General features: G+C 46.4%; 1 protein-coding gene across 1 annotated transcript; it reads left to right on the top strand.

Annotated features, from left to right (window-relative positions):
• The first annotated feature begins 244 nt into the window (after window positions 1-244).
• On the top strand, window positions 245-1837 carry LOC120930816 (E3 ubiquitin/ISG15 ligase TRIM25-like). The gene is made up of 2 exons (XM_040341994.1): window positions 245-1111; window positions 1148-1837. Exons 1-2 carry the CDS (start codon window positions 260-262, stop codon window positions 1820-1822), a joined length of 1527 nt encoding a protein of 508 aa, XP_040197928.1. The 5' UTR covers window positions 245-259; the 3' UTR covers window positions 1823-1837.
• Window positions 1838-21395: the final 19558 nt, after the last annotated feature.

The raw sequence follows: 21395 nt of genomic DNA on the forward strand, positions 1-21395 counted from the left end.
AAATCAAAGGAAAAGGTAAGAGAACCAACAATGCAGTAGCTTAAAGGAACCTATTTAGAAAATAAAAAACAAACCTTTACAATTCCTTCAATTAGTTAATTATGAGTTTTATCACAAACAATTATGGGGGCGTGTCTTATTCTGACACAAAAAGGATTCTGAATAAGTAACCTGAGATCTGAGCTCAGCCCCGCCCTGTGCAAACGAGTTGTAACCGAGTCCAGAGACTTTCAGTTTCGTTTCTCTTCTGCTGTGAGCGATGGCGTCTGCTGATCTGAGAGCTGAGATGGAATGTTCCGTCTGTCTGAAGATTTATACCGATCCTGTAACCCTGAGATGTGGTCACAACTTCTGCCGGGTCTGTATTGATCGTGTGCTGGATACACAGGAGGGGTCTGGAGATTTCTTCTGTCCTGTATGCAGAAAAAGGTTCAGGAGTCGTCCTGCACTGAAGAGGAACATATCACTACATAACATAGCAGAGACTTTCCTGTCTGCTCAGCCAGATTGGGAGGAGTCCGGGGTCTTCTGTACTTACTGTGTGGACTATCCTGTGCCTGCTGTTAGATCTTGTCTACACTGTGAGGTTTCTTTGTGTGATAAACACCTGAGAGTCCACAAAAAGTCCCCAGAACACATCTTATGTGACCCCACCTTGTCCATGGAGAGCAGGAAATGCTCCGTCCATAAGAGGATCCTGGAGTATTACTGCACTGAGGATAATACCTGTATCTGTGTGTCCTGCAGTTTGGCTGGAGAACATCGGGGACACCAGGTGGAGTTACTGCAGGAGGCTTCTGAGAAGAAGAAGATGACACTGAGGAATGTTCTGCAGAAACATCTGACAAAGAGAGAGGAGACGGAGGAAAGAGTCCAGAGTCTGCAGGAACACAGGAGGAAAGTAGAAGAAGAAGCAGCTGGTGACACCGAGAGAGTCACTGTCCTGTTTAGAGATCTCAGGAGACGTCTGGAAGATCTGGAGAAGAGAGTCCTGAGGGAAATCTCCGGGAGGGCAGAGCGGATCTCCATCTCCATCCAGGATCTGGAAATAAAGAAGGAGGAGCTGTCCAGGAAGATGCGTCACATTGAGGAGCTGTGTAACATGACGGATCCACTGACTGTCTTACAGGAATCAGACACAGGTGACTTGTGTGATACTGAGGATGGAGATAATGAGGACAGAGAGAGACATGAGAAGCTCCTCCATGATGGAGGGGGTCTGGGTGTGGCGGGGGTCTTACACACAGGTTTATCTGATATAATAACAGAGGTAAATGTATACTTCCCTATACATGGAGCTGCAGACATATTACTGGATGGAATCACAGCTAATAAATATCTACAGATATCAGATGATAGGAAAACTGTATACTGGCAATATATAGAGCATTGTCATCCAGAAACTCCAGAGAAATTTCAGGATTATTATCAGGTGATGAGCAGTCAGAGTTTCTCCTCAGGGAGACATTACTGGGAAGTGGATGTCGGGGGGTCAGAGAGCTGGAGAGTCGGGATGTGTTACCCCAGTATAGAGAGGAGAGGAAATCAGTCATTGATTGGAGAAAATAACAAGTCCTGTGGTTTGGATTGGGATGGTGATCAGTATTCGGTGATACATAATGGTGATGAGATCTGTTTACCCACCAATCTCTCCAGTAACAGAGTCAGGATATATCTGGATTATGAGGCCGGGCGGATCTCCTTTTATGATCTGTGTGACCCGATCCGACACCTCCACACCTTCACCACCACCTTCACCGAGTCCCTCCATGCTGGGTTATGTGTAGAAGATGGTTGTATAAAGATATGTGGGGGGAATTAGGTGATATGAGAACTCCGCCCAGAGTCTGGTGACATCACAGTAGGATTTCCACCTGACTGGGATTCACCTGGACAGTCTGGGTTTGAATCATGTGTCCAGGTTTTCCAGGACTATTTGATGATTTTCGGGCACAGGCGGAGTAATCCTTGTGCTGCGGTTCCCGGCAATTACATGCTCCATTGATTTGATATGAAAGATGAGGTGAGAACAAAGATTGCTCCACTGCTGCCCAATAAACATGAATTAGTCCTGATAAGGTGCCTGAACTTCACCATCTTTTTTTACTTTAGAAACTTTTAGGGAATGTCGGGTTCACTTTACAATCCAACTCCAGCTTCTTTTCCTCCTTGTCCTCATTTTCTTGATGCCCGTCTCAAGTAATATGCTGTACATTCACCTAAATTATGGGTGCTGAACCTGTGGCCCTTCAGTTTTTGTGGAACCACAAGTCCCATCAGGCATTGCAAGGCTGACAGGTACAATAGGGTGTTTTATTTTTCCAAAGATGTGATTTTCATATGACTTTGCTTATGCCCGTGTCTCAGTGATGTAAAAGATATATATGCCAAATTTCAAGAAGATTGGATAATATTTAGGGGTTGCACACATTGATCACTTTTATCACAAACTAGTGACATTTCTAACATTGAACTAAGTGTACAAAAGAAGAAAAAAAAGATTCATATAAGAATAAACATTACAAAGCTATCGCTGAAATCAATAGGACAGTTATACTGGAAGACTCATCTCCATTATCACAAGCACCTAGTGACGAAGAGGCTGAGTTTTCGCCTCATGCAACGAAAAAATGACGTTCAAGTCCTAGATTAAAACCTCTTGATCAGACACTCACGTCTACTTGGGATCGAGAACGGCTTAGACAAGCAAGTACTTCATTTATAGCAACTGCAAACAGCCTTGGCCACAATATTTAAAAAAATTACATATCTCCAGCCACTGTTTATTGAGCTCGGGCCATCAATAGAAGTAGATGTCAGGTCACCTGTGGCCAGATGACAGATGCACCCTGTTGGAGTCAGGAATGCACCACAAGGTAGTGAATCCTATGGCAGACTGCTGCGGATGAAACACAGAGTGGATATGGAAGGCAGGTCCACTGGAGCACAAACAGGGATCCCACAGGAAGCTTGAGCCCAAGATTCCCCAGGGTGCGGAGTCTAAGATCCAGCAAGTAGGTAGTGGTGAGGGTGGCCTTAGCTGCAACTGAATCCAGGTCGCGGTCCCCGGGTTCCCATATCTCACGCTCCGTAGGGCATCGAGAAGAGAGGGGAAGCAGCCACTCAGGATACAAGAGATAGTGAGGGGTAAGCCAAGGGTAGGGCGACAAGCGGACAAGGATAAAAAAAGGACAGGCCAAAGGTCAGGATCACAAGCAAACAAGAATAGTCGGGGACAAGCCAAGATCGGTACACAGAGATAAACCTAGCACACGGCAAGCAGGAACCCAAACACACAATGCTTAACAAACAATGTTGATCAGCAAGGCAGACCTGCAGTGTACTGGTTAATAAAGTTACTTATATGGCATGGGGGGTATCAATACAGGGAGGAGAGATGATGAAAGCAGCCAGGTGAGAGTGTCTGGCCTCTAAGGTGAACACATGGAGAGGAAGGTAAGCTGCCAGACATTACTGCATATCCATGACAGTAGAATGGCAAAGAAAATTGAAGAGTCACTCTTTGAAAATCCTCCTCATTTGGTCTTGCATTGGGATAGTAAACTGTTGCCCTCAGTTGCGGATTGGGAATGTCAAAACTTTGGAAGATAGAGTTTCAGTTCTAGTGACTGGCAAATATTTTGAGCATTCGCTTGGCGTACCTGTTGCCCTGAAATATGACTAAAAATTTAGAAACCAAACCTGCAAACAGTGGCGGCTGGTGCTCAAAATATTTGGGGGGGGGGGCACAAACCAAAAAAACAAAAAAAACAATTGCAGCCTCACTGTGCCCATCAAATGCAGCCACTGTGCCCATCAAATGCAGCCACTGGGCCCATCAAATGCAGCCACTGTGCCATCAATTGTCACCACTGTGCCATGCCATCAACGCAGCCACTGTGCCATGCCATCAAACGCAGCCACTGTGCCATCAATTGTCACCACTGTGCCATGCCATCAAACGCAGCCACTGTGCCATGCCATCAAATGCAGCCACTGTGCCATCAATTGTCACCACTGTGCCATGCCATTAAATGCAGTCACTGTTCCATGCCATCAATTGCAGCCACTGTGCCATGCCATCAAACGCAGCCACTGTGCCATCAATTGTCACCACTGTGCCATGCCATCAAACGCAGTCACTGTGCCATGCCATCAAACGCAGCCACTGTGCTCTTTGTCGCCACTGTGCCCTTTGTCGCCACTGTGCCCTTTGTTGCCACTGTGCCCTTTGTCGCCACTGTGCCCAGTATAATGCCCATTGATGCCACTGTGCCCAGTATAATGCCCATTGATGCCACTGTGCCCAGTATAATGCCCCTCCCCCCCCGCCCAGCACTTACCTTTCTGCGGGTCAGCCATCCTCCTTCCACGTCCCTCGATGTCTTCTCCCGCCCTGGCTCTGATAGGCACTTGCACACAGCCAACCAGCTGCCGTTATTAAGGTAGCCGGCGCTCGCCGTGCGGCCATCTGAATACTCGGCCGCAGCGGCCAGCAACAATAACATAGATAAATGCAATGCATGAATCTATGTTATTTCAGTGGCGGTGCGAGAGCCAGAGGGGGCGGCGCTCCAGCGCCCTCTATAGATGCACAGCCACTGCCTGCGAAGAAAAAGGAAGTGAAACGATTAGAGGGTAAAAACATGTTTTTTGAAGGAAAAGACCTGAGCCATTTCGTTACTAATAAAAACAAAGACGTTCTTTGAATTGTTTGGGATCCACGACGTGGCAGAATACTGCAGTGATTCTCAAAGAAGCCATGTGAACGCTCTTAAGGTTGTCGATGATACCGCAGAAAGAGGAATTGCTCTGATGAAAAAAGTATAACAAATCGGTCAGGGATGAACAACAAAAACAATTCTTGTTGAGGGTAGTCGAGTGTCACAGAAAAGTCGTCACCGCAAGCGAACAAAACAAGGGATTGCATCGTTCAAAGTTGATTAATATAACACGTGTTTTGCCTATCGTATTACCTATTAATCTTAGTGTATATTTTTAAAAGTATTTTAAGTTTGATTTCTAGTTTTCCCAATAAAAGTAATTAACATTGGAAAATCTTATTTTTTGCCTACTTCATCAAAGTGTGCAACCTCTAAATATTATCCAATTGTCTTGAAATTTAGCATATATATCTTTTACATCACTGAGACTCGGGGCGTAAGCAAAGTCTGCAAAAAATTTAGGCCCAGATTCTCAAAGGGCTTACGACGGCGCAGCGCCATGTATGCCATCGTAAGTCCTAATCTGGGCCGTCGTATCTATGCGACTGATTCTTAGAATCAGTTACGCATAGATATCCATTAGATCTGACAGGCGTAAGTCTCTTACGCCGTCAGATCTTAACTGCAATTTTTTTTTGCCCGCTAGGTGGCGCTTCCGTCGATTTCCCCGTTGAGTATGCAAATTAGCTAGATACGCGAATTCCCGAACGTACGCGCGGCCGACACAGTAAAGTTACGATGTTTACGTTAGGCTTTTCCCGGCGTAAAGTTGCCCCAGCTATATGAGGGGCAACCAATGTTAAAAATGGCCGTCGTTCCCGCATCGAAATTTAAAAAAGTTACGTCGTTTGCGTAAGTCGTCCGCGAATGGGGCTGGACGCCATTTACGTTCACGTCGAAACCAATGAGCAATGCACTCTGGGATATTTTACGGACAGCGCATGCGCAGTTCGTTCGGCGCGGGAACGCGCTTCATTTAAATGCTACACGCCCCCTACCCGCCGAATTTGAATTCCGCCGGGTGGTTTACGTTACGCCGCCGCAACTTTACACGCAAGTGCTTTGTGAATAAAGCACTTGCCTGAATAACTTGCGGTGGCGTAACGTAAATCAGATACGTTACGCCCGCCCATTTTTACGCCGATCTACAAGAATCTGCCCCTTAGGCCCCGTACACACGACCAAACATGTATGCTGAAACTGGTCTGCGGGCCAGTTTTAGCATACATGTTTGGTCGTGTGTAGGCGCGAGCGGGCCGAATTCCAGCAAACATTTGCCCGCCGGGCCTTTTCCCAGCGGGCAAATATTCCTGGACGTGTTTTAAAACCGTCCACTGGAATCCTGCCCGCTCGGACATGTACGGTCGTCAGTACAGACCTACCGTACATGTCCGAGCGCCCGCCGTCCCTCGCATGCGTCGAATGACTTTGACGCATGCGTGGAAGCCTTTAAATGGCAGGCCCGCCCACGTCGCCGCGTCATCGCCGCGTCATCGTCGCGGCGACGACGCGGACACGCCCCGCGTAGTGTTTACGCGCGGACTTCTGTACGATGGTTAGTACAACCATCGTACAGAAGCCCTCTGGCAGGCATGTACGGTGAAAACGGTCCGACGGACCGGTTTCACCGTACATGTTTGCTCGTGAGTACTCGGCCTTACAGTTTATTTTTTGCCCTAGAAAATGGAACACCTTAAGGTACAAGCATGACTCCCAGAGGCAGAGGCATGATGGGACTTGTAGTTTTGCAACAACTGGAAGGCCACAGGTTGAGCACCCATGGCCTAAATAGTCGCGTTCCTTCCCCCAGCAGATGGGACCCAGGGAAGAAACTTTTTTTTGTTTTCGTTTTTTCAAAATGTTCGGTATTTTTTTGTTTGTTTTTTTAGCAAAAAAAAAAAACCTGCAGTGATTAAATACCACCCAAGGAAAGCTCTCTTTGTGTAAAACAAACTGATAAAAATGGCATATGGGTACAGTATTACATGACTGAGTAATTGTCATTCAAAGTGTGACAGCGCTGAAAGCTGAAAATTGGCCTGGGCAGGAAGGGGCCCAGTAGACAATTGGTTAATTTATGTTATATAATTGTGCAAACAAATAATCTTTCTTCATAAATTTAGGCCAAAATGTATTCTGATCCGTTTCTTTGGTAAAAAATAGGCTAGATTATTGGTAATATATTATTAGTTATTAGTCTTATTTGTCCTAGTATTAGTAGTGAAAGGGCCAGATTCACGTCCAGCGGCGTAATTTTGTGCGGGCGTAACGTATCTGCTTTACGTTACGCCTCCGCAACTTAGACGGGCAAATGCAGTATTCTCAAAGCACTTGCTCCGTAAGTTGCGGCGGCGTAGCGTAAATCGTCCGGCGTAAGCCTGCCTAATTCAAATCAAATCAGGGGGCGTATTTTATGTAAATGTACTGTGACCCGACGTGATTGACGGTTTTCCCGAACGGCGCATGCGCTGTCCGTGGAATTTCCCAGTGTGCATTGCTCAAAAGTACGCCGCAAGGACGTCATTGTTTTCGACGTGAACGTAAATGACGTCAGCCCCATTCACGGACGACTTACGCAAACGACGTAACTTTTTCAGATTTTGACGCGGGAACGACGGCCATACTTAACATTGGTACGCCGCAGTTATGCCTCATATAGCAGGGGCAACATTACGCCGGGAAAAGCCTAACGTAAACGGCGTATCTTTTCTGCGTCGGCCACGCGTACGTTCGGGAATTCGCGTATCTAGCTCATTTACATATTTTGATGCGTAAATCAGCTTACATGCCCCTAGCGGCCATCGTAAAAATGCAGTTAGGTTCCGACGGCGTAAGAGACTTACACCAGTTGGATGTAATAGAGCTGTATGCGTAACTGATTCTAAGAATCAGGCGCATAGATACGACGGCTCGGATTCGGCCTTACGACGGCGTACATGGCGCTACGCCGTCGTAAGTCCTCTGAGAATCCGGGCCTTAGTATATTATTTAGTCTTAGTATTAGTATTATTAGTATATTATTTAGTCTTAGTATTAGTATTATTAATATATTATTTAGTCTTAGTATTAGTATTATTAGTATATTATTTAGTCTTAGTATTAGTATTATTAGTATATTATTTAGTCTTAGTATTAGTATTATTAGTATATTATTTAGTCTTAGTATTAGTATTATTAATATATTATTTAGTCTTGGTATTAGTATTATTAGTATATTATTTTGTCTTAGTATTAGTATTATTAGTATATTATTTAGTCTTAGGCCCTGTACACACGATCGGACAAAACCGATGAAAACGGACTGAAGTTCAGTTTCATCGGTCCAAACCGACCGTGTGTGGGCCCCATCGGTCTGTTATCCTTCAGTCCAAAACTTTAGAACTTGCTTTAAAATTGAACCGATGGACGCCTAACCGATGGGTCAAAACCGATGGATAGTACGCAAAAGCATCGGTTCAAAACCCGTGCATGCTCAGAATCAAGTCAACGCATGCTTGGAAGCATTGGACTTAATTTTTCTCTGCACGTCGTGTTTTACGTCACCGCGTTGGACTCGATCATTTATTTAACTGATGGTGTGTAGGCGCATCAGACCATCAGTCTGCTTCATCGGTTAACCGATGAAAACGGTCCTTGGGACCGTTCTCATCGGATGGACTGATTGTGTGTAAGCGGCCTGAGTATTAGTATTATTAATATATTATTTAGTCTTAGTATTAGTATTATTAGTATATTATTTTGTCTTAGGCCTGGTACACACGATAGGATTGATCCGCGGATACGGTCCGCCGGACCGTATCCGCGGATAAATCCTCTGAGGATTTTGATCCGATGGAGTGTACACACCATCGGATCAAAATCCGCGCCGAATTCCCATCGCGGTGACGTGTCGCGCCGTCGCCGCGATGATGACGTGGCGACGTGCGCGACGCTGTCATATAAGGATATCCACGCATGCGTCGAATCATTACGACGCATGCGAGGGATGGGTTCGGACGGATCAATCCGGTGAGTCTGTACAGACCACCGGATCGATCCGCTGGAGCCGATTCCAGCAGATAGATTTGTTGGCATGTCTACAAATTTTTATCTGCTGGAAATCGGAAATATTCGCGGATAAATATCCGCTGGAACGTACACACCAGGGGATCTATCCGCTGAAACCGATCCGCTGAGATTTTTCAGCGGATGGATCCTCTCGTGTGTACGGGGCCTAAGTATTATTAGTATATTATTTAGTCTTAGGCCCCATACACACGAGAGGATTTATCTGCGGATACGGTCCAGCGGACCGTATCCGCGGATAAATCCTCTCGAGGATTTCAGCAGATTTCTCTGCGATGGCGTGTACACACCATCGCATTGAAATCCGCGCCGAAATCCTCTGGCGATGACGTGTCGGGCCGTCGCCGCGATTATGACGCGGCGACGGGCGCGACGCTGTCATATAAGGAATTCCACGCATGCGTCAAATCATTACGACGCGTGCGGGGAATCCCTTTGGACGGATGGATCCGGTGAGTCTGTACAGACGAGCGGATCCATCCGTGGGATCCGATTCCAGCAGATAGATATTCTGTGCATGTCGACAAATATTTATCTGCTGGAATTCGGAAATATCCGCGGATAAATATCCGCCGGAGTGTACACACCATAGAATCTATCCGCAGAAACCCATTCGATGGGATTTATCTGCGGATAGATTCTATCGTGTGTACGGGGCCCTAGTATTATTAAAGCGGGAGTTCAACCATTTCTTTTTTTTTTCTTTTTTTTCCTTAGCTTCCTGCTCGTTCGGTCTAGGGGAATCGGCTATTTGTATTAAAATATGATCCGTACTTACCCGTTTTCGAGATGCATCTTCTCCGTCGCTTCCGGGTATGGGTCTTCGGGAGCGGGCGTTCCTTCTTGATTGACAGTCTTCCGAGAGGCTTCCGACGGTCGCATCCATCGCGTCACTCGTAGCCGAAAGAAGCCGAACGTCGGTGCGGCTCTATACTGCGCCTGCGCACCGACGTTTGGCTTCTTTCGGAAAATCGTGACGCGATGTATGCGACCGTCGGAAGCCTCTCGGAAGACTGTGAATCAAGAAGGAACGCCCATTCCCGCAGCCCATACCCGGAAGTGGCGGAAGAAGATGCATCTCGTAAACGGGTAAGTACGGATCATATTTTAATACAAATAGCCGATTCCCCTAGTAATAACGAGCATAAAGCAAAGGGGAAAATGTGTAGGGTATGGGTGAACCTCCGCTTTAATATATTATTTAGTCTTTGTATTATTAATATATTATTTTGTCTTAGTATTTGCATTATTAGTATATTATTTAGTCTGTGTGAAAGTTCTAGAGTCTACAAACTATGGGATATATACAAGGGGTCTTCAAAAAGTTTCCGCACTTTTATATTTTCATTGGAAACTGTGAGGGGCGGGAGAAGTAGTCATTGGTCGTATATGAGAGCGCCATGTGACTGGTCTGTCTGGCAAGCCGGCTGACCCTGCAGTTTTTTATTATGCCGCATACACAAGACCATTTTTAATGGTATAGAAAAAACAACGTTTTTTTTCAACCCGATTCTTGTCAAGCCGGCCTTGCCTACACACGATCTTGAAAAAAAAATGCTCTAGCAAAACGCGGTGACGTACAACACGTACGACGGCACTATAAAGGGGAAGTTCCATTCGGATGGCGCCACCCTTTGGGCTGCTTTTGCTGATTTTGTGTTAGTAAAAATTTGGTGAGAGGCGATTTGCGCTTTTCAGTCTTCGTGCTTTTCAGTCTGTTAAAGCGTGACGAATGTGCTATCTCCATTACAAACACTAGTTTTACCAGAACGAGAGCTCCCGTCTCATAACTTGCTTCTGGGCATGCGCGTTTTTTTCACGTCGTTAAAGCCTACACACAACCGTTTTTCACGACGTTAAAAACGACAACGTTAAAAACTACGTGAAAACTTAGAGCATGTTCTAAATTTTTAATGGCCATTTTTTACATCGTCCACACACGATCGTTTTTATTTACATTTAAAAAAAAGTCATTTTTTTTAACCTCCTCTCTGGGTATCGATTGAGGCGGTAGAATGTGATCCTATTTCAATTTCTAAGGCCTCGTACACACGACAGAGTTTCTCGGCCGAATTCGGTGAGAAACTCGGTCAGAGCCGGATTCTGCCGAGAAACTCTGTCGTCTGTACACTTTCGGCCCGATGGAGCCGCCGAGGAACTCGTCAAGAAAATAGAGAACATGTTCTCTATTTTCTAGTTGTTCTATGGGAGCTCTCGGCCCGCCGAGCTCCTCGGCGGCTTCAGGGCTGAACTGGCCGAGGAACTCGATGTGTTTGGCACGTCGAGTTCCTCGGCCGTGTGTACGAGGCCTAACATACTTTGGATTTCTCCCAAAGCGCGTAAACATATACAAAACCCTGTCACCAAACACTCACTCTCCCTATGGGATCGAATGAAGGTTAAAAATTACCTGCAATCCCCTCATATTCCTCTTCTATCATTTTATAAGAACCCAGCATTTTACCCGGCATCGATATATCCCAACACCTTTAATGAATGGGTGAAGAAAGGCTGTACATGTCTATACCAACTGACAGGGCCAGATTCATGTACAATGGTGCAGATTTGCACCGGCGTGGTGCATCATTTTTAGACTACACCGGTCCAGCGCAGAGCTGCAGTTAGGTGATTCAAGAAACTTTTTTTGTCTACGATGCCCCAGCGGGGCGGATTTTAGACGGCGTAAGGCGGGGTAAGGCCAAATGGGAGTCACCCTATGCTAATGAAGTGCCGACCGTGGCGCAGGGGTCGCGCCGGGGCGCATCTTAGACCGCACATGCTCAGTGACATCCAGGGGTAAATGCCCCAATCTGCACATGCTCAGAACTGCGCCCTGGCGTGACCCCTGAGCTACGCCGGCCCACTACCAACGGCCAGTCCATAAATCAGCCCAGACTTCCGCCCTGCAGGTGCAAATGTACTGAAGCCCAAAAACCTAATTTGCATATTTAAAACACAAAAACCATGGCCGCGCCAGATCCGACCAGCGTAAATCTGCGCCAACACCGCGCCGGCGTGGAAAGGTTACACCGAGGCGATGAAGTCTCTTTGGAGGCATAATCTGGTTCTCTGGGTACAGCGCAGCGATCCGCCGGCGCAAATCTGCACTTACGCCGCGCATCTACCAAAAAAACGGTGTAAGTGCTTCATGAATCTGGCCCACAGACTCTTCCTCTTTCATGTCCTTTCCCTCTATTCGTGAAAAATATGGCATTCCACAAGCTGAGATATTTAGATATCTACAAATAAAAAACTTCTTCAAGTCATCTCTAGACTCTTCCCCGATTCCGACACGTTTATCCACCTTTGAAAATTTCTGCAGAAATGACCCCCATACTAGGGGAATTATTTCAACATTATACTCCCAGTTACTGACCAATTCCATCTCTGGGAAACTACCTTATGTGTGTAAATGGGAAAAGGATCTAGATCTAGAGCTAGATGCATCGGAATGGAAACAAATTTGGAATAACACTAAATCAGCATCCCTGAATGAAATAGCGGTTGAAACAAACTACAAGGTACTCACTCGATGGTACCTAGTGCCAGTCAGGATTGCAAAATACGTGCAAAATTACCCGGACCCTTGTTTCAGGGGATGCTCATCACCAGGGACATACTTTCACATTTGGTGGTCGTGCCCAAAAGCACTATTATTTTGGTCAGAAATTTTCCATATTATCAGTGACCTCTTCGGAAAGACAATCCCCTTAGATCCCAAAATGGCATTACTAAATCTAAAACCTGACAATGTGTCACATAAGCAATTCAAACTAATTCTGCAGCTCCTTACAGCCGCGAAACAGACACTCGCGAAGGCTTGGAAATCTCCTAATTTATCACTAAATGAAGTGACAAATAGAATGAATACCGCAATGTCACACGCCAAAATGATGGCAATTGATATGGATACGATCACCAGATTCGAGAAAATATGGAAACCTTGGTTCACATATGTAATTCCGGATGCAATTAATAATGATGTTTTACAGCCATGGTAGCCCAGCCAATTTAACAACCTACTGCCATCAGAACTCAGATTGCTCCTGCAGACCCCCTTATCCGCAACCCTTCCCTTCTCTGCCTCCTATTCTCCCCTTCCTCAGAAACATGTTCTTAGCCTTATAATTTTGTTTCCGCAACTAAGGTTACAATGTTGAATATCGTTGAAACTCCCAACGATTGCACCAAAAGAGTGTACATAAAGACATGGCCCTAGATTCATTTTAGTTCACAATGGTTAATAGAAGTAATGCAAAATGAACCTAGGTGGCCAGTTATCCAGTTATCGCTATTGTTTCTGTTTACCTTGTTAAACTGACTGAAATAAGCTACTTTTGCAATGTACAATGACTATGTTTGATTGTTAGAGAGTTTCTTCTTTTTGTAACTCGTTCTATTTATTATGCTTGTACAATTCTTTATCAATTCAATAAAAATACTTTGACAAGAAAAAAATGTCATTTTTTTACATCCCGAAAAACGGTCATGTGTACGCGGCATAAGTATTAATATTATTAGTATATTATTTAGTTATAGTATTAGTTTATTATTAAGTCTTAGTATTAGTAGTATTCGTCTATTATTTAGTCTTAGTGGGCCAGATTCACGTAGAACTGCGGCGGCGTAACGTATCGTAGATACGTTACACCGCCGCAAGCTTTCATCGCAAGTGCCTGATTCACCAAGCACTTGCGATGAAAACTACGCCGGCGGCCTCCGGCGCAAGGCGGGCCAATTCAAATGGGCGTGTGCCATACTTTAGACAGCAATGCGATTGCTGACTAAAGTTAGGGCAGGTCAAATAACGACTAAAATCGCGACGGGAAACTTGACTACGGACGACGTAGCGAACGCGAAAATCCATCGGGGATCCGCCGTAACTGCTAATTTGCATACCCGACGTTGGTTTACGACGCAAACTCCACCCAGCGGCGGCCGCGGTATTGCATCCTAAGATCCGACAGTGTAAAACAATTACACCTGTCGGATCTTATGGAAATCTATGCGTAACTGATTCTATGAATCAGTCGCATAGATAGAAACAGAGATACGACGGCGTATCAGGAGAAACGCCGTCGTATCTCTTTGGTGAATCTGGCCCAGTATTAGTAGTATTAGTATATTATTTAGTCTTAGTATTAGTCTATTATTTAGTCTGTGTGAAAGTTATAGTGTTTACAAACTATGGGATATATACGAGGGGTCTTCAAAAAGTTTCCGCACTTTTATATATTCATTGGAAACGGTGAGGGGGGGGGGGAGGAGTGGTCATTGGTCGTATCTGAGAGCGTCATGTGACTGGTCTGTCTGGGAAGCCAGCTGACCCTGCAGTTTAGTATAAGAGTTGTCACGCTGTGGTAAGGATGGCTGCGAAACGTATTAAAAAAAGTTCAGAAACTTTTTGAAGAACCCTCGTATTTTTCAATTGATCAATCCTGATATACTGACGAGGAATCTCATTTCTTGAGGCCCTAAAATGTCAGGACAGTATTAATACCCCCCAAAATTACCCCTTTTTTCAGACAGTAGACAGTCCAGTTTATTTAGTAAGAGGCTTGGTGAGTTTAAGTTGTAATTTTCTGTAACAAGTTTTTGAGAAAATGAAAAAAAAATTATAAAATGTTTTTTTTCCTCCAAAAAGTTGTCATTTTTACAAGTTATTTCTTACACACATCACAAGCATACTTAAAGCGGTGGTTCACCCTCCTTAACAACAATGCAGCATAAAATCCGGCATAGTAGCGCGAGCTACACTATGCCGGTCTTAATTTTTTTATCCCCGTACTCACGGTTATATCGTACATAGACGATTCCGTCTGCCGCGGGGAATGGGCGTTCCTAGCAAGAGGGAGGGTGATTGACGGCCGGCTCTGGCACGTCACGCTCCCCGAAGACAGCCGGAGTAGGTCTCGGCTCTTCACGGCGCCTGCGCACAGGCTATGCGCAGGCGCCATGAAGAGCCAAGCCTATTTCGGCTATTTCCGGAGAAGCGTGACGTGCCACGGCTGGCCGTCAATCACCTTCCCTGTCCATAGGAACGCCCATTCCCCGGAATCTTCTATGTTCGCTATAACAGTGAGTACGGGGGAAAAAAAATTAAGACCGGCATAGTGTAGCTCGCGCTACTATGCCGGATTTAATGCTAGAGGGAAAAAAAAAAAAAATTTTTTTTACATAGGGTGAACCCCCGCTTTAAAATTACACCACAAAATACATTCTACTATGCCTCCTAAGTATGGGGATACCACATGTGTGAGACATTTTCACAGCTTAGATGCATAGAGGGGACCAAAATCCATAGAGCACCTTCCGGCTTTCAAGGAACATACATTTTGTATTACATTTTTGACTACCTATCACATTTCTTGAGTTACTGAAGTGCCAGGACAGGAGAAACACCCACAAAATGGCCACATTTTGGAGAAGGTATTGGTTAGTGTTTTTTGGAAAATGCAGTAAGATTTAAAAACAATATTTAACACACAGTGTACAAAGTTAGTTAATAAGATATTTCTAACACACAGCATGGACGTACGTAGAATTATACCCCAAAACACATTCTACCCCTTCTGAGTATGGGGTTATTACATGTTACATACATAGTTACTCTCACGGATCCGTGGGTCATTGAAGCTCTTCCTGCATTACCTGAAGTACACCTGGGTGGCCGTATTACCTGGTTTCCTCTTCCATTACATAGTAGGTGAGGTTAAAAAAGGACACAAGTCCATCAAGTCCAACCTATGTGTGTGATTATAGGTCAGTATTACATTGTATATCCCTGTATGTTGTGGCCCCCCACCCCAAAGCACCTGTCCCCATGTTGATGAGGACAGGGCCTCTTCCCGAAAACCCTGGCCGTTGGTTGTCGGGGTCTGCGGGAGGGGAGCTTATCGGAATCCGCGAGCCCCCTTTAACCACTTGAGACCCGCGCTATTGACAAAAGACGTCAACAGCGCGGCTCTCAAGTGCCAAGTGGACGTCTTTGGACGTCTTTTAAAGTGCATTACCCGCGCGCCTCTGTAGAGCTGAAGAGCCGATGCGTGTACCTGGCGGCCGCAATGCCTGCCGGGTACACGCGATCGTTGGTAACACAGCAGGGACATGGAGCTCTGTGTGTAAACACAGAGCTCCACGTGCTGTCAGAGGAGAGGAGACCGATCTGTGTCCCTTGTACATAGGGACACAGCATCGGTCACCTCCCCCAGTCACCCCCCTCCCCCCACACAGTTAGAACACACCCAGGATACACATTTAACCCCTTCCTCACCCCCTAGTGTTAACCCCTTCCCTGCCAGTCACATTTATACAGTAATTAGTGCATTTTTATAGCACTGATCGCTGTATAAATGTGAATGGACCTAATTTGAGTAAAAAGTGTCCGATACGTCCGCCGCAATATCGCAGTCCCAATAAAAATCGCAGATCGCCGCCATTACTAGTAAAAAAAAATCATAAAAAAAATCATAATTCTGTTCCCCATTTTGTAGGCGCTATGGGCCAAATCCACAAAAGAGATACGCAGGCGGAACTGCTGTTCCGCCTGCGTATCTCTGTGCCTAACTTTGGGAGCGATCCTCAAAAGGATTTTTCCCAAGTTAGGCAGAAGATCCGACATCCGTAATTTAGTTACGCTGTTGAATCTTCGGATGCAGTACCGCATCTGCCGCTGGGGGCATTTCGAGTCGAAATCCCTCCTTGCGTATGCAAATTAGTACTTACGGAGATCCACAAAGCTTTAGGCATTGTGTGATTTGCGTAAGTTACGAATTTGCTTGCGCAAAACTAAGGTTGGTTTTATATGGACTAACTTTAGTAGACCATGCAAAACCATACCTTTTTTTCGATCGCCGCGTTTTTTTTTTAAATTTGATTTTTTTTTTTCGTCGCGTAACTTTTTTTTTTCCCGTCGCAACTTTAAGAACCCGTCGCTATCCACAAAGCCCGACGTAAACTACGTATGCGCGATGCACGTCGGGAAAAATGACGTCACACGCATGCGCAGTCCGTCCGGCGCGGGAGCGCGCCCTAATTTAAATGGGAATCGCCCATTTTAATTAGGGATCGCTTAAGATGCAAGGAGATCAGCTACACTGGCGTAATTTTAGAGGTAAGTGCTCTGTGGATCGCTACCTAAAATACTAAAATTGCGCCAGTGTAACTTTTCTGCCTAAAACTAAGATCCGCAATTTCTTTGTGGATTTGGCCCTATAACTTTTGCGCAAACCAGTCGCTTATTGCGATTTTTTTTTTTTTACAAAAATACGTCGAAAAATACGTATCGGCCTTAACTGAGAAAAAAAAAAAGTAAAAAATATATATATATAAATATATATATATTTTTTTTAAATTGTCGCTCTTTTTTTGTTTATAGCGCAAAAAATAAAAACCGCAGAGGTGATCAAATACCACCAAAAGAAAGCTCTATTTGTGGAAAAAAAAGGACGTCAATTTTGTTTGGGAGCCATGTCGCACGACCGCGCAAATGTCAGTTAAAGCGACGCAGTGCCGGAAGCTGAAATTTCGCCTGGGCACGAAGGGGGTTTATGTGCCCAGTAAGCAAGTGGTTAATAAGGGGGCCCCCAGATGCCCCCACCCTGGTTTAATGAGTATGGGGTACATCGTACCCCTACCCATTCACCTGGCGGAAAAAAATATGTAAAAAACAAAACACTACACAGGGTTATTAAAGTAATTTATTAGTGGGGGGCGTGTCCGGCCGGAGAGAAAGATGGACGCCTAAGCCTTCAGCTCGTCAGCCAGGGGAAACGAGAAAGCGACGCAGGCCGCCACCGCGACTCCATCCTCGACCATCCTCGCTCCGGTGACTAGGGGGAACACGATGAGCACATCCAGGAAACGTCTCACGGACCACAGGCCCCAAAAAATCACAGAATTCGCCTACAAGCCGGCGGAGGGGTCCGGAGCCTCCCAAGATGGCGCCGACCAGGCCGCGCAGCGCGGCTCCTACACGGATCTCCCGGACGAGGGCCCAGAGGATCCACAAACCGCAAGTACCCCAGCACAACTCCCCGATCATCCAGGCGGGGACCCGCTAACTACCAGTCCGGCGAAAGCCAAGAGGAGACTGGACACGCCGCCGCAGCGGACGCTGCGGCCGCAAATTGAGGCCCCGGCTTGCGGCCCACTCCTCTACAGTCAGGCCCTGCACTCCTCCGTGGCCTCCTTCCCCACGTCTGGGCAGCCGGTCATAGACACGACCCTGAAGGACATGCTGCTGTCCCTACAGACATCACTTATGTCTGACCTCTCCACACTGTTTGCCAAAATCACCTCAGACATACATGGGCTAGATAATAGGGTGGATGCTGTGGAGAGAGGCCTCACTGAATGTTCATCCACAGTTAATGAGGTCATTGATTGCTATGATGACATAAAGGACGAGCAGTCCTGGATGCGCGCCAAGCTGGCCGATCTGGAAGACAGGTCCCGCCGAAATAATGTTAAACTACGCGGCGTATCTGAAAATATCTCCCCTGCGGACCTTCCCCGCTACGCCACGGAATTGATACGCCTAATCCTACCTGGGGCACCCCCCCAGGAAGTGATCATAGACAGGATCCATAGAATAGCCAAGCCTTCTCACCTGGCAGCCTCAGTCCCTAGGGACGTCCTGATGAGGATCCATTTCTACCACATTAAAGAGAACCTGATGATGGGAGTCAAAGCCAAATCGCCTCTTCCTGACCCGTTTGCCGGAATCCAGTTCTACCCGGATCTTTCTAAGTACACCCTCCAACTACGCAGACAACTGAGTTCGATCACCAAGGGCCTCTTGAATCACAAAGTGCAATATAAGTGGCGCTATCCGGCCACCCTCCTAGTTACAAGAAACGGCCAGACCCACACGATCAAAGATCTAGACAAGGGCCTGCATCTCCTCCACACCTGGGGAATCCTTACAGAACCCCCTCACTCAGCCCCGCTTGAGAAGAGAGTACCGGCTCCTCGCAGAAGTCTGGAACCATATCGCACCTGAAAGAGGCTTCTATTCATGATAAGTGCGGCCAAACAACGTTCCAAAAGATCCCCTGGGCCCTGACGTATGTCATCCTTGTTTCTTTGCTCTCCCGCGATACTGACTGTTCAGTTTCCCCCACTTGGAGGCCACCGTGGTATCTGCCACCCCCTCCACATATTGTTTATTTACTAGTGGACTTTTTTTTTTGCTTTTTGTTTTGTTGTTGCTGCAGCTATACCTGACGTGTTGCTCTATTTACAGCTCTTTGTGCACTCGCCCCTGGGCTTCTAGACTGCCTTACGCCTGATATCGAACCCGCCATCGGGCCCTCGCCTACTCTGATCTACAGCACCTAACTGTGAGTGTTACACTTCTAAACGCACCAGCATATCACTGCCAAGATGCCGCTTTCGTTCCTATCACTGAACGTGAATGGCCTAAATCACCCGGCCAAGCGCCACTCACTATGGAGAACCGCCAAGACCCTCCGCAGTGACGTACTGTGCATTCAAGAAACCCACTTACTACCGCCAGCCGTACCGCTCTGCTCCAACCGTCAGTTCCCTCACATATTCCATGCCTCCCACTCCACCAAAACCCGTGGTGTCATGATCGCAATTAAAGACACGGTGGACTTCCAACTACTGAACACTATTGCTGACCCTGAGGGTCGTTATCTGATTCTAATCTGCTCCCTAAACCGCGTTACATACACGTTGGTAAATGTATACGCCCCTAACACGCGCCAGTTGCGGTTCCTCCGCAAGGTCCTTGCCATGACCAAACCTGTTCAGAAAGGACATCTGATACTGTGTGGGGACCTTAACCTGGTACCTGATGTACGACTAGACTCCACTTCGGCAGCGAAGAGACGGGGTTCGCCCCTATTGAACTTTCTCTCGACTCACGATCTACATGATGTCTGGCGGTGCCTACATGGTTCTGAACGGGACTTTACATTTTTCTCCTCCAGGCATCGCACATACTCCAGAATTGATCTGTTTTTGACAGATAAATGGCTTTTACAAAAGATATGTATGTCTACGATCCACACCGCAACATGGTCAGACCACGCCCCGATTTCGATTCAAATCGAGGACTCTACTTTGCAACGTAGCACGTTTCTCTGGCGAGCTAACGACTACCTGCTCCAAAACGACAAATACGCGCCAAAGATCTGCGATCAGATCGTTGATTTTTTCGAACTAAACAAAGGCTCTGTGTCTGACCCTGCGGTGGTGTGGAGTGCTCATAAAGCATATATGAGAGGAATATTACTACAACTAAGTTCACGCCTTAAAAGAGAGAGGACGCAGCGGGTAGACGAACTGACTGCACAAATAACGACACTAGAAACCAGTCATAAAGCGAACCCCACGGACTCCCAGTCAAAACTTCTGATGTCCCTAAGACAGGAACTTAAAACGCTACTTCTTCACTCTTTTGAATTCCTTCAGAGGAAATTTAAAGCGACCTCGTACTCCACCAAAGCAGGGAAGAAACTGGCACAACGCCTAAAAGGCAGACGTGCCAAAACTAAAATCCGCCAACTCTTCCATCCCCATACGAATCTCTCCCTGACGAACCCCCAGGACATAGCCGACGCTTTCAGTGCTTACTATAGTGACCTCTACAACCTGGAACGTGACCCTAATACTCCGCAACCCACGCGCACTGACATAGCCGACTTCCTCCGTCCTATTGACATTCCCTCATTGACTGTGCAACAATTGGAAACGCTTAACGCCCCGTTTACTGCACAAGAAATTCTTAGAACAATTGACTCCCTGCCTAGTGGTAAGGCTCCTGGCCCAGATGGCCTGACAGGAGAATACTACAAACGGTTCTCCTCATATCTAGCCCCGCACCTTACTGAAGTGTTCAATAACGCTGCCTCCTCTTCTACCTTTCCGAATGAATATTTAAATGCACTGATCATAACATTACCGAAGCCAGGGAAGGATCCAAATGTTCCTCAAAATTTTCGCCCAATATCACTACTTAATCTCGACCTTAAAATCTATGCCAAAGCCATAGCCTCAAGATTGCTAGAAATCATGCCCATTCTAATCCACGCGGACCAAACGGGTTTCACAAAGGGCAGGCAGGCATCCGATGCCACAAGGAGGATGCTAAACCTGATCCACCACGCGGAATCCACCGGAACGCCTTCTCTGCTCCTATCTTTGGATGCAGAGAAGGCGTTCGACAGGGTTCACTGGACGTACCTTGAAGCTGTGCTCCGAAAATTTGGATTTGAAGGCTTTATTCTAAATGCCATCTTAGCACTATACACCAATCCTAAAGCCCAAGTTTACACGGAAGGCATGCTTTCCTGCCCTTTCTCTATCACCAATGGCACTCGCCAGGGGTGCCCCTTATCCCCACTTATCTTCAACATGCTCATGGAACCCCTGGCGGAACACGTCCGCGCCAGTGCCGCCATCACTGGACTTACAATTGGCCCACGAGCCCACAAAATTAGCCTATTCGCGGATGATGTCATCCTTATCCTAACGAATCCGACCTCCTCCCTGGCTGAGGTACAAAAGTTGCTGCACTGGTTCGGGTCGGTGTCCTATTACAAGGTCAACACGACTAAATCATTCATACTAGACATT

The sequence above is a fragment of the Rana temporaria genome, chromosome 3, assembly GCF_905171775.1.
Source record: "Rana temporaria chromosome 3, aRanTem1.1, whole genome shotgun sequence".
Lineage (NCBI taxonomy): Eukaryota > Metazoa > Chordata > Amphibia > Anura > Ranidae > Rana > Rana temporaria.

Coding starts and splice junctions, on each gene's coding strand:
- LOC120930816 (XM_040341994.1), top strand. CDS start 260: ATGGCGTCTGCTGATCTGAGAGCTGAGATGGAATGTTCCGTCTGTCTG. Junction 1,112..1,147: donor AGCTGTGTAACATGACGGAT/CCACTGACTGTC, acceptor GACACAGGTGAC/TTGTGTGATACTGAGGATGG.